The 13,325-nt window shown below is 40.1% G+C and overlaps 1 protein-coding gene across 1 annotated transcript in view; it reads left to right on the plus strand.

Annotated features, from left to right (window-relative positions):
• The window catches only part of cntnap2a (contactin associated protein 2a), a 314,052-nt gene that overhangs the window by 199,994 nt on the left and 100,733 nt on the right, over positions 1–13,325 (plus strand). Inside the window, exons 11-12 of the mRNA XM_051410449.1 lie at positions 7,511–7,673; positions 11,782–11,888. Coding sequence (XP_051266409.1) covers positions 7,511–7,673; positions 11,782–11,888 — 270 coding nt within the window. The remainder of the gene's footprint in view (positions 1–7,510; positions 7,674–11,781; positions 11,889–13,325) is intronic.

Raw genomic sequence — 13,325 nt, forward strand, 5'->3', positions numbered from 1 at the left:
ATGGTCCGTATCTAAGTGTTCGTGTGTGTGTGTGTGTGTGTGTGTGTGTGTGTGTGTGTGTGTGTGTGTGTGTGTTGGGTGGGTGTGTGGGCACCTGTATGAAATTACAGTAACTGAGAGAGATAGTCTGGGCTCTGATAGCTCCATCAGGCCTCTGTCCCTCTCTCTCCCTCTCTCTCTATCAGAGTACAATCTCCTCCATCAAGCAAAACCATTTCCCCAGGCCAGTCAATAAGGATCAGAGCACCTCACACACACACACACACACACACACACACACACACACACACACACACACACACACACCTCCAGATTCTTTTATTCTGTTGTCCATCTTAATTTACTCCTCCTCCCACTGTTCAGTGAATACCCCTTGAGCTCATGATGACTGTACTTTTTACTTATGTGAGGCCTTGATATGCTAACTGCATTTAACCCAAGCAAAGGAGTTTTTACTTTTGAAAGTTTTTATTCTGGGGTTTTCTTGTATTCTTTAATCTGAGGTCTGAATGATTCAATATTAACACTTTTATGATCACTTACCTCTCTTTCACCCCAACTTTTTCCTCTTTGTCTGTGTTTTATGGTTTCTCTCTCCTCCTCCTCCTCTCTCTCTCTTTCACCCTCTAGTCTCCGTTTTGATCCAATTGGTGATTTATTGATTTTTGTAAGCTGAGCTGGGAATCAATAGTGGCTGAGAGGATAGGATCTCTGTAATGTCTTTACCCCTTGAAGAGAGCAGAGGAGACAGACGGAGAGAGTGACAGAAAGGAAGAGTAAAATGGAAAAGAAGACAGATAAAAGATGGGGAAGAAGGGAAAGTAGAGACAAGGAGCAAGATGAGGAGAAGCAAAGTTTTTGGCAGGGGAATTTAAAAGATAGCAAGTTCATAAGTGCGTGCAAGGCTTGAGAGAGGAAAGGGAGGTGAAAGCCATATCCTAAGAGGAGCTGAGAGGAAGGGTGACAATGAGACATAAAATCCTAGAGGCAGCGCCTGCGCGTAATCGGAGGGAACACACGGCACCAAACATATTCATATACAAATAAATACACTCACTCACACATACATGCACTGTTATGATTCAGAGAAATACAACTATATTCTTTCAGATGTCCCCCCCCCCCACTACAGGGGTAGTGTGTGGGCTGAATTGGCAGCAACTGCAGCTGGGGTTTTTACTTGTTAGTCTCACATGACATAATGAATGCTGAAGAGCAAGGAGCCTGGTGGTAAACACAAGCTTAAAGGCTGCGGGGAGGTGCGGGATTCAAAACTGCTGATTATTACTATGGCGTGGAGTACAAAGTGATATTTGGGCCACGGCTTCGCAGGCTAGGGGAGAAGTTTTAGGAAGACAGTTTTGGAACAGTTTGAACCAGTTCATTCTTAGTTCAGACTTGAGATTTCTTTTTCATGGGGAAAGGGTATGTGTACTGTTGCAGGTTGTTTTTAGCTCCCAGAATTATTTTATCTTTTTGACAAATGGGTTTGCTTTTACTTTAGATTTATACAGCGGTACACTGAGCAGTCCTCCAATTTCATGACCTGATTTTATTTTGTGTTACTCAATGCCTTGACCCCCCCCCCCATTATCACAGATTTACAGTGAAGGCCTCAAGCCATCTGAACCCGTGAGTATGTGGGTTAGTGCGAGCAGGCATGTGGTTATTTTTGACCACAATGCTCTGAAACTCCTAAGCACACATACACACAGAAACACACTAAACTTACAACTCAGACAGAATATTGAGAACATTTATTCAAAACACACCACCTCACCACATTCGGGGGGCTAATTTCCATCCTAGTACAGAGGTAACAGAATAATATAGTGAGTGTACTAAAAGATAGTTTAGCCTTTGACTTGCCCTCAATTACTCTCTCTGATCGCTCAGCTTGATGAGTCAGACAGGGCAGGCGCATTAAGCTGTCCTAAAGCTCTCTAACAGTATTCCATCAGCACTTTCTGTGTGACTGAGACTGTTCTGTCAGTGTGCCGCAATTAGCAGAAACCCCTCAGTGTCATGAATGTTCCATGTTCTTTTATAGACAGGATGAGGCCTCAGATAATTGCAGAGAGTCATTTGTGTAGGTTCAGTCATCCAGGTAGCCATCTGCTTCAAATTTTATGGCTTTAAGGCATCAATCTGCTGTGTTTTCATTGTTAACGGTTGTTGATCAGTGACCACAGACTGAACCAGACTTCATAAGCAAAGTAATGCTGCTACTACATTGTGATCTTCTTGTAACCGTCCCATGGAGTGCCACTGTAGAAACCTTTCTTGCATGTCAGAGGAAAGAGGTTTTTTTTTTATCTTTGGCTTAATGTGTATTAAGCATGTCCAATAGCTACATTAAACCAAATAAGGACTAATTAGTATAATATTGAAGCATGACCGCCATGCATATGCAGGGATAGACATGAATTATGCACACACATTTATACAAAGTCTAAAGCTCAGTGTTTTGACTCGACACTTAAGGTATAATACAGAATGCTTAAAGTGAGAGAGGATCAGTGCACCTGGGTAACGGGTAATTTTCCTATTAAGGCATTTAAACAAATACGATCTACCTACACACACACACACACACACACTCACACACTCACATAACTGTTGTTGACAAGAAGGCATTATGTGAGATTATTTGCCTGTGTTTAATCAAATAGAAAGTGAGCATTAGTGTGCATGTGAGTAACGCAGCGGCAATCTTACCTTTTAAAGTGGACGGAATATCACCAGTGGGACATGATTACTTTTAGTGTCCTCCAGGCCAAACACTGTGTCTCCATTAAATGTGAAACATGGAAAACAGTTAGCCAGAGGCTGGTAAAGTTTACTCACTGCCGTGCTCAAGAAATAACAACGACAAGCCAGCCGCTGTTTGGTGTTCCTTGCAGTGATGGTCATGTCTGAGTTGAGACATTTTAGTGACAGTACTTTTAATGTAGCATTAAGTAAAACTCATTTTTTACAACATAACAGAACTCCTTAATGCTTTTAGATAGCATTAATATTAATACCACTGCTGTGTCATAAGAAGACAAGCATGCTGACATAAAAAATATTTGCTAATTAATGCTTTAATTAATGTAATAAATTACCCAATTTGCATAATTGTTTATGTTTAATGTATTTTGGTGACTTTGATGGGACATTACGCAGCTCAAGAACCATTTCCAGAGAGTTTAAAGGCTATGCAAATTATGCAACTAATACATTTTTCTTTCTTTACTCTTTCTTCCTTATTTCTGTCAACTTGTATAGTTTGTAACATCGTTCTATACGTACAATTTTTGCATCAGTTGATTCCCTTTTACAAGCTTTATTTTAAAAAACAAAAAAGAAAAACAGATGCAGCAACGTTTCACTGTGACACATTGCTCTTCTTTTTTATGTATTTCTTGAGAACAGTTTTATTTGAGTTCAGAGGCACTAAAGTGGCCAGTCACTAATGTAGCTGTAGATGTAATTGCCCTGCCTTTTCTGACACTGTGGCATTAAAATTCACATGGCACTGCCTAACACCAAGGTTACAGAGTTGCAGGATATTATACTTTAGATGTCAGAGGAAGGAAAAGACTTGGCTCTGAGCCTCCTTCATCCTATCCTCAACTCTGCTCTCTTTCTTAATTCTACTCTCCTCTGTTTTCACTTTTCCACCCTCCCTCATTTCTTTCGTACTCTCCAATTTGTCAGTTTATCTTCTCTTCTTTTTTTGGCCCTCATCCCCTCCTCTTTACTCTCATCCCTCTTATCCTCTTTAACCAGGTCGACCCTTTCCTTTGCCTCCCCTCGTCTCCGTTCATCTCCACCGTTCTATCCTTTGAGCGTCTGCTTTTAGAATCAGCCTCCCGAACCCAAAGCCTATTTTACGGGGAGTAGTTTCTCACTCCTGACGCTGCGCTTAAAGAAATTAGTAAGTGACTGACACGAGACATCCACAAATTGAATTTCTCAAGAGGGAAGACGGACGGACGCTCACACAAACACACACATGCACATACACAAGGCCATAAAGTCATGCACTCTTCTTTGCAGAAGCAGGGGACAAATTAATATACTAATGAGAGAGTAGTCAATTATAGGACGTTCCACCCTGACGCATGCTGGTGTTTGATAACTGTGAAAAAAGAGAATTATGTGTTTCTTTTATTAGTCTTGCAATCTCCACTTCCTTCCCAATTTTATAACTCTGCTGAGTTGTTGCAAACAGTATCACAGCATTTCTTAGCTCATTGCTTCTTTTGCAAATGTCATGTTTTTGCTCACATTTATTTTATGTGCATGAATAAATGAATTTTATAGTATTTGACAGTCTTAAAGTTTGCTTTTCCATTCAAATCTACAGTATACTGTGATGCAAAACCTTTCTGACATTTTAAAGTTACAATGCTGCTTACACTAAAGCCGATTTATTTTGTCACTCTAGTACACCTTTTCACAAATATATATCTTTCTAACACAGGTAGTGTGAATTAATACACATTGTCACCTCTGTGTCTTAATCTTAAACTTGTGATGAATTAGACACAAGATTCTGAGCCCAAATTTATCAAAGAGCAGCCATCTGTACGTGTGCATTGCGTATTTTTGTGTCTGTGAATACCGTATTGTTTATCTGCACATCTACCATGGCAGGCACATCTCATCCTTGACATGTGTGCAGTAATGTGTGACACACATGCATGCTATGTTGCTCTTTAAGGGGCTATAATTCTGTGTTACAGTTAAGAAAAATACACCAGAGAGAAATAGTAGCAGTCAGTTTTTTCCTGGTGTTAATTATTTTGTTAGAATCTACATAGAGTTTTTGGCAACAATTTTTGTTTCTTCTGAATATGTTGTCGAGTTGCATCCTCTGAATATTTTTTTTAATTTTGACGCCTGAGCATTTTGGCTGATTTCCGGCCTGCCTCATCTGAAAGCTGATATATCCACCTAAATGTGTTGGGATGTGGAAACAAGTGTTCTGTAACCTGAGAGCCAGCCGTGCCAGTCAGATGGTGTTCAGCTTGTAAAGAGCTGGTGCTAGTTTTCCTGTGTGTACTGTAAGAGAAGCTCTTTGGGAACAACAGGGGGACTGTGATAGAGCGCCAGCAAGCCTGCAGGGGATTATTGCTGCTGTTCCAGATCCTGAGGGGTTATGAGAGATAGGGTTTTTGTTTATACTACAAATTAAAACCACACAGTATCGTTGCATTCAGGAAAAAAAGAAATAAAATGTGGTCAGACGTAGCTTAGCTTGGATTTAAGCTATGGGTGTGTGTGATAGCTTGAGGATGTGCAGATGTATGACCACATCTATGTCTGGTTGCCAAGTGTTTGTCTCTGTCGGACTCCACCTCATTAATCTTGGTCTGTATCTTCCTCAGTTTGTCACTGCAGCTGCATTACAGCATTCTGAGTGATACAATGATAGATTTTTGAAAAGCATAAAAGAAAAAATGCCTTGGGGAAATTAAATCACATGAAGAATGCAAGACAAAATAGTAAAAACATATTAACACTGACAATTGTAGGTCATGTGTTTAGAGTGACAATAAGGGGCAATGTGGTGCTTTGACCAAATTTAAAGAATGCCTGCTATTTGGATACATTTCCTCTTATTTAGCCAAGTAATACTCATTTAATATGCAAATGATTATGCTACAGTGCCCAAATTAACATTTGTAGTGTTAATCAAAGTGACACCAGGGAGCTGCCCAGTACAGCTGCTAATTTCTCTGTGGGGATACAGGAGGTTAAGTGGTTACTTTTAAATACTGGATTGCAAATAGAGGTGAGGAATTTAGTTTCTTGGGGCAGCTGTGGTTCAGGAATAGGTCCTCCGCTGATCATTGGGTTGGCGGTTCGATCCCCACCTCCCCCTTTCCACATTCCATAGCGCTCCCGATGGTCAGGCTGGCACCCTGCGTGGTAGCTCGTTGTGAAAACTGGTGTGTTAAGTGTGGGTGAAGGGGTAACTGAGCGGTAAAGACTTTGTATATTACTTTGGATTAAGGCATGATATAAATGTAGCCGTTTGATGTGTCATCTTAGACTTATTTATTTCTCCAGATAACAGGCATTATCACAATTTCCTTTGCAGAGAGTATATGGGCTAAAAAAAAGGTAAGGTTTAGGTAGAATATCAGAACAGCCAACCCCCTGTTCAAGGCCTCCATCCATCCACCCATTCATCGTTCCATGCATTGCTCCGTTCGTTCTGCCAAACTTTCAGGAAGGCTGCGTTTGCATTCATATGCCATCCACAGGACACAAACTGGTGCCAGCCAGCTGTAGTCTGCTCGGCTTCCCATCTTCTCTCTCCCTTTCCATCTCTCCCTCTCTCCTTTCTCTGTCTGTCTCCTACTCCTCTGGAAAGACAGCAGACAGGTGTGGCAGGAGAAGAAGCAGATGGCAAGGATGACAGGAGAAACTTTTGGGGGAGGAAATGAAAAAAAGAATGTGAAGAAAAGGATAAATCCAGCACAAACACACACACAGCTTTTACATTTCTGCTGCTTTATTTTCTGGCATCTCAGCCAGCCGCATGAACTACAATTATGTTGGCGCACACATGCACACAGTGCATATGCCCTCTATAATAAGCCTTTTTGATGCTTTGGCCTTGAGGCTAATAGGCATGCTGGAGAGTGTGACAGCTTATAACATCACAATGATGGAGATGTCATTGAGCAGCAGTGTTTTATGAGTGACCTGTGTGTTTGTGGCAAAGATTGAATTCCAGGCTCTCATCTCCTCTGACAGTGCATGTACACTGTAATAACACCTGTATATGTACACACACATACTATAAACAGTACACAAATATACTGTACACAGGCAGTGAAAACAGATGTAGAATACACACACGCCTACCACATATCCATGGACATGCATTTGTGCAAAAGATTTAGCGTGCACACATATATACACAGACACACACACACACACACACACACCACATGTGCACTTTTGTCCTAGCCTTGTCCCCGTTTCAGTCAAGGCCCAGTGCTACCTCTGGACGGGCCATTGACTCTTGTATCTCATAAAGGTACTGTATATAGTAAAACCTATATGTCCTCTAGTCTATTGCGGCCTTAGCACTGGTATTAAGGCTAATGGGCCTTGTGGATAAGCTCTAAAACAAAAGGACTGATGAAGGTTCATGGCTTTAAAAAGCGACAATAACCAGGCACTGGCCAGGTCCGTTGTTCCTCGTCAAGGATGATGTTGTCGTTATGTCTGATGTCTACTTCTACAGAAGGTCTTCTTTTCATGACGTGTTTTAAATCTTGGACCAAAAGAAGCCATGTTTCTTGTTTATTGTCATCTTCCCACACTCTTTCACTTCATGTGAACACAAACACAAGCTGCTGTGCATCTTTTTGTTTCTGTTCCTCCTCAAATTCTGTTCAATATTAATCTTATTCATCTCCAACTCTCTGTGATTTGTAATAGTAAAAGAATATATAGTGAAGTTTCATTTTGTGGCTTTGTTTGTTTCTTTTGCTGGTTGCAGGGTATTTTCTCCAGACGCCATTCCCACCCTCCCAGCGTTCCTTCCAGGGCTGCATGCAAGTGATCTTGGTGGACGACCAGCCAGCTGATTTGCATGCGGTGGAAAAAGGCACTATGGGAGCTTTTGAAAACGTCAGCCTAGACATGTGTGCAATCATAGACAGGTAAGAGTGACAATTCCTATATGCACACACATTTACGCAATCATTTGTGAATGAAAATACACATTCAGTCATATGCAAAGCACTAAAACAATGTGTCATGGGTGTCATAAATCAAATGATTTTAAATTGGAGTCATATATACAGAGTCTGTGAGTTGTTATCCAGAGATGTATGACTCAGGGCTCTGGTTGTTGTGTGTGTGTAACTGCACAAGAATATGTTTGTGTGTGGCTGGTTTTTTGTGTGCTTGTCATACTGATAAATGGATATAATTGATGGGGTGGATCCACAGTGCAACTGGATGTGTGTGAATAGCACATTTATTTCATTTTCAACAGAAAGAACAGAGTAGGTCTCATCCTCAGAAAACACTGTGTGATCTTAATCAAACATCAAAAATGAGCCATGCATTTCTCTTTTTCATTGCTAAGTATAAGCTGGATATTCTGCACAGCAAGTCCCAATGTTGGTTCACTGGAAGCATTCATTACAATTTGTTGACATTTCAATTTATTTCCTTGTCATAGACTAGACAAACACATTGGGACGGATTTGCCATATATGGAATCATCCATGCCTTGAGCTCAATTTGAGTGTTTTTTTAAAACTGAATCTGATGTCTGTGTACAAAACATTTAAACTGTGTGGACTGGTTTAACCTCCAGGCATTAAGCCTATTCCTATGTTAATAAAAGTGCAGTTGTTTCAGTCATGTGATACACATTTTCAAGACAAGATTTCAGTGATCATTAGAAATTGCATGGAAGCACCATTAAGGTGAAAAGCTGGGAAGGTAGAATAAGGAGTTGACCTTGAGTTGATTGGAACAGCATTTTCCCTGAACTGAGCGATTTGTTTTCAGGTCAGGTTTGTCGATAACACTTACCCTCATCAATATCCTTGCCCAGAGAAGTAGACACCAACTGCCACTGCTTGATTTAGATCAATTTTGTCCTTACTTCAATAGAGGTCTGACTTGCTCTGATGCTTCGACCACAGTGCAGGCCATTTCCACACTAATACTGATAGACACATAAATTTTCATACCCAAAATCATTTTCTAAAAGTTCTCCATAACAATTAAAAGTTAGCCCTATAACTCACCTGGTTGAGTCCTTGCTGCAGCAGCCATGGGTTCAAATCCCACCTGTGACCCTTGGCTGCTTGTCTTCCCCCTTTCCTGTTAATATTCCACTGTCCTATCCAATAAAGGCAAAGCCACCCAAAAATGTCTAAATGTTTCGGTGGCTGAACTCACAATAGAGGTGAATTGACTGTTTTTGTTGTCAGTTGACTTAAATACTGATTTTAACCAGGGTTATAACTGCTACCTGAAGCTGGTAATTGGAATACCTAGGCAACTACATTGCTATTGGAATCGACTATTGGAAGTTGGCCTTTTAATGTGGAAGTTCTTTACCACGTGTGAAAGTTTTACCTTCAGTATTTTGTTGGCCACTTGGGGGCAGCAGAAACTAAATGTGAACACATATATTATTACACATATTATCACATTTTAAGTTGACAGAGCAACATTAGCGTTAGTTTCAAGTTCATGTCTTATATCCAGAACCTGACATAAATATCTGGCTCTTGAGCTGCTAAAACTTCCACTATGTTCAGCAGCTAGTCACTTTGTCTGCCTGCTGCCCTATAGTGTACAGTCGGCTTTTAGAGCTTTCTCGCTGAAGACAGCTGCCTGGTGTGGCTAAAAACGATGCTATCAGAGCAGTGAGATTGAACCAAAAAAGTAACTCTCTGTGGGTTCACCACTACGAGCAAACCTTTTCCACATTACTTATATTCATTTGATCCGTGGTTAGTATAAAAGTATTAATAATAGTTGCTTTAGCAATAACATGTTATCATTTTCAAATAATAAAGCTTTGTTAACGATGTCTATACTACAATGTCAGAGTAGGCATTTTCAAACTTATTCACTCTATTTTCACACTTTATTTTTTTCTAGTTTTAATTCTGACATGGACTTTTTGTACTTTAGGTTGAGTTAATGCCTCTGTTTAATTTATGACATTTCTGGCAGTTTTAGGTTATCATTTGTTTTGTCTTCACAATGCTAGTGTGGGGTAATTTAGTATGAAATTATTTATTATTGTTGCATTAGCACTGCTGATAGTTACTTGCAACAGGCTGACTGTGGTCACATTTTTAGGACAAATTCTTGTGAAGGTCCTAAGATGTTCACAAGTTTCCTATCCTTGCTGCTTGCAGTATTGCCCATCTCTATTACTACAAATGTTGTGTATCAGCCTTGCAGTACTTGAGGTGGGCCCTGTCCTGCCATGGAAGATGAATGGTTGCAGTGTTACCATCTAACTAATCAGAATGTCTTTGAAGGCAGTTCAATAGCCCTGTCTGACCTCCTTTTGATCAATGCTGTTCCACTGTGGGATTCTGTTTAGGCTGAGATGGTGGAAGAAGCAAAGCACACACACACTTACACATCCCCACAGACACACTCTCTAGCTGACACACACAAGGCTGTTTCCATGCGAATTCCCATATTCCAAAATGACACTGTCATTCTGTAAGGGGAACTACAACAACACACGCAGTAGCACATAAAAGCAAGCACACACTCTAGAGGTGCCTCATTGTCTTCATAGATTTTCCTTTTTGCTCACACAAAACCCTGAGCATATATAGCCAATGTACTTCAGTGCTCACAGCTTGCATGTCTTTTGTGATTGTCAGTGCTTAGCTTTGTTAGCCTGCTGAAGCTACAAAACATCATTACATACTTGGATCACAGGCATATTAGATTTTTTTTATTATTTGCAGTACATGCAAAAGCATGTTGAGAAAGTTCAGGTTTAATAATACTTGAATATAAAAAGGTTGGTGCTCACTTTTATATCAAGTCCCATACATTTTGTCAGTGGAACTTTTTTTTTTGTTGTTCATTGTAAAGGATTGTTACTGTTAAAATGGCAGGCAGGTATATGTAGTAGTGTTATCCAAAGTGTCTTTTTCTGCACGAGTCAACACAGTCAGAGCAGAGATACCCTTAGAGAGGTGCATGATGATTATGCAAATGTCATTTTGCTTCCTATATTTTTCTACTGCAGCTACGTCTCTCCCTCTAAACATACACATATAACTGCTTACTTGCATTCACACAGTTACAGTACACAGACGGTGCATTCATAAATCACACCTACATTTAATTTATTTTCTAAAACTCACAGCATTTGTTGCCACAGCATGCACTACACACCCCATCCACACAAATGTAAGTGCATATGATTGCTGATACACAGAGACATTTAAAACATTTTCACAATTACATTCTCCACCAGTAAACGTATCATTTATCGTAGGAACAAACCAGTTGCATGTCAGCTTTAGAGGAATGACAGCAGTGATCATCTTGTCTCCCTTTGTCTCTGTGTCTCTCTGTAACTGCCCGACTCTCTACATGACTAAAGAATAACTCAGGAGAAGAAAAGAACTAAAGGACCCCTGCAGCTTTTATGAATCAATGTTTGTTTTTCCTCCCGGTGATTTCCTCTTAACATCACTTTGATTCATTCAAATAAGCAGGCTCAGATATTTTAATCACATAACTTGTGCATGACTACATGTGTGCAAGTGTGTGTGTGTGGAAAACCGAGCTCTGAGACTACATTACCTAGGGATCCATCCCCACCAGGCCTGCAGGCAGATCAAACCACACAACTGTGTTCTATTCATTGGTATTCAAATTTCAACACAAAAAAGAATGATGTCTTAACTGATATGTGCTTAATTCTGTATTCACACTTAAGCAGATAACACTGTTAGCTTGCACTACACTACTAATTCCAGGTTGTGAAGTTTTCCCTTTCGGATTGCTATATTTAATAAACTGAAACATTTACACTTACTGTATATTTTAAAAGGTTAAGAACAGTCATTTTGGTGTCATTCTAATTCTTTGCACATTAGAACAGTTCATACTATATCCGACTAACATTATTTCACACTTGTGGCAGTGTCTGTGTGCTTCCAACCTTTATATACTTCAAACATATAATATGTGTCCTTTTTAAAGCATTGCATGTCTTGTGAATGTTTTAAAGTACTCTCTGTTTCATTCTCTCTTAAGGTGTATGCCTAATCACTGTGAACATGGCGGCCGTTGCAAACAAACGTGGGACAGTTTCAGCTGTACCTGTGATGGAACAGGATACACTGGAGCCACATGTCATACTTGTAAGTATGTGAGTGTGTCTGTGTATGCAGTTATGTGTTTTAGACCATTGGTTATTTTTTAGCCTCACTTGAACACGACTACGTTCTGTTCCTGTCCGTCTGTTTGATTCGGCCTTCCTCTGTTCGCCTTTGAGTGATTAAACTGTTTCTCCTTCCAAAGCCACAATCCTCAGCAGAGGGACAGATGAACTTTTGAAGTGTTCAGAGGCCAGGCTTTTCTAACTGCGCTGTGTGTTTTGTTCTGGTCTGAGACGTGGCAGCCCAACCAAAAGCACCAGCACACAAAGAGAACAGAGTCAGAAAGAGAAAAAGCACAAGAGGGTTTTTTTAAAGGCTTAAAAATTTGAGAATGCCATCCCTCCTCCCATATGCCACAAATAATGTTCTCTTTTAAGAGAGGATGAGAGAGAAATGTTTTGGCAATATTGTGTATGTACAACTTAAAACAACAGATTTAATGTAAGAAAATTAGATAGAAGAACAGAGCAAATGAAAAAGGCATTGTTTAGGGATATTCCCATCGCAGAGAGACAGAGGAGTTTGAATAATAGTAAATAAAGCATAAGCAATAAAACGTATTATTAAAAACACAAGATATATAGGGAGAGGTTTGTATTTCACATATCTCTCTGTCAGTGTGTTTGTCGATTTTTATGAAGGAATTCACAATTAGGAGATAGCTGGAGGCACAGCAGTAAACTGGAGATTAGTGTGTCTGGTCTGGGACTGGTAGGTCATGAGTTGAATCTGGCAACCCGCCACGAAATTATGGGTAGAGAGATTAGATAAATAATGCTTCCCCCTCACTAAAGAGTCACTTCTTGAGCATCCTTTAGCAAGGCACAGAGCTTCAACTGCTGTTACAGTGACGCGTAGGTGTTACACAGTGTTTGCTTCTTTTATCTGGATATTATATGTTTTTTTGCTCTGATGGTAAATTGGCCAAACATTCCCTCCAGTGCAATTTTAGTAACTTTCTCTGTTGGCCTTTGAATCTCTCTGTTGCATTCCACCACTGTGAAGCAATTATAGGAGAAATACTGGTTATTCAGCTTCCATTGTGTCTTTGACCAATGGCTTTGAACCAGAAGTGGTGTCTCAACATTTCTGTTGAGTTCTGCGCACATCCTTGTGAGATAGTTCAGCAGGGTCATTTCCTCCAAACACCGGTTTTGTTGAAGAGCACGTCCTCTCAGCACACAACGGCATCACTAAACTCCTGGATGAGTAGAGGGATACTAAAGAGAAAAAGACCAATAATAAAGTAGTCAGAGGATGTAATGAAAGAGAAAAGAAAGATCAGAAAGGACAGAAAGAAGAGACATGAAAGAACAGAACCAGTATTAAAGACTAAGAAAACTAAGAGAGAGAAAAAAGGCAGTTTCTTTTATTTTTAAACTGAGTATTAAGCCTGTGAACAGTCCTCAGTCAAGAAAG

The sequence above is a fragment of the Dicentrarchus labrax genome, unplaced genomic scaffold (genome assembly GCF_905237075.1).
Source record: "Dicentrarchus labrax unplaced genomic scaffold, dlabrax2021, whole genome shotgun sequence".
In the NCBI taxonomy this organism is placed as follows: domain Eukaryota; kingdom Metazoa; phylum Chordata; class Actinopteri; family Moronidae; genus Dicentrarchus; species Dicentrarchus labrax.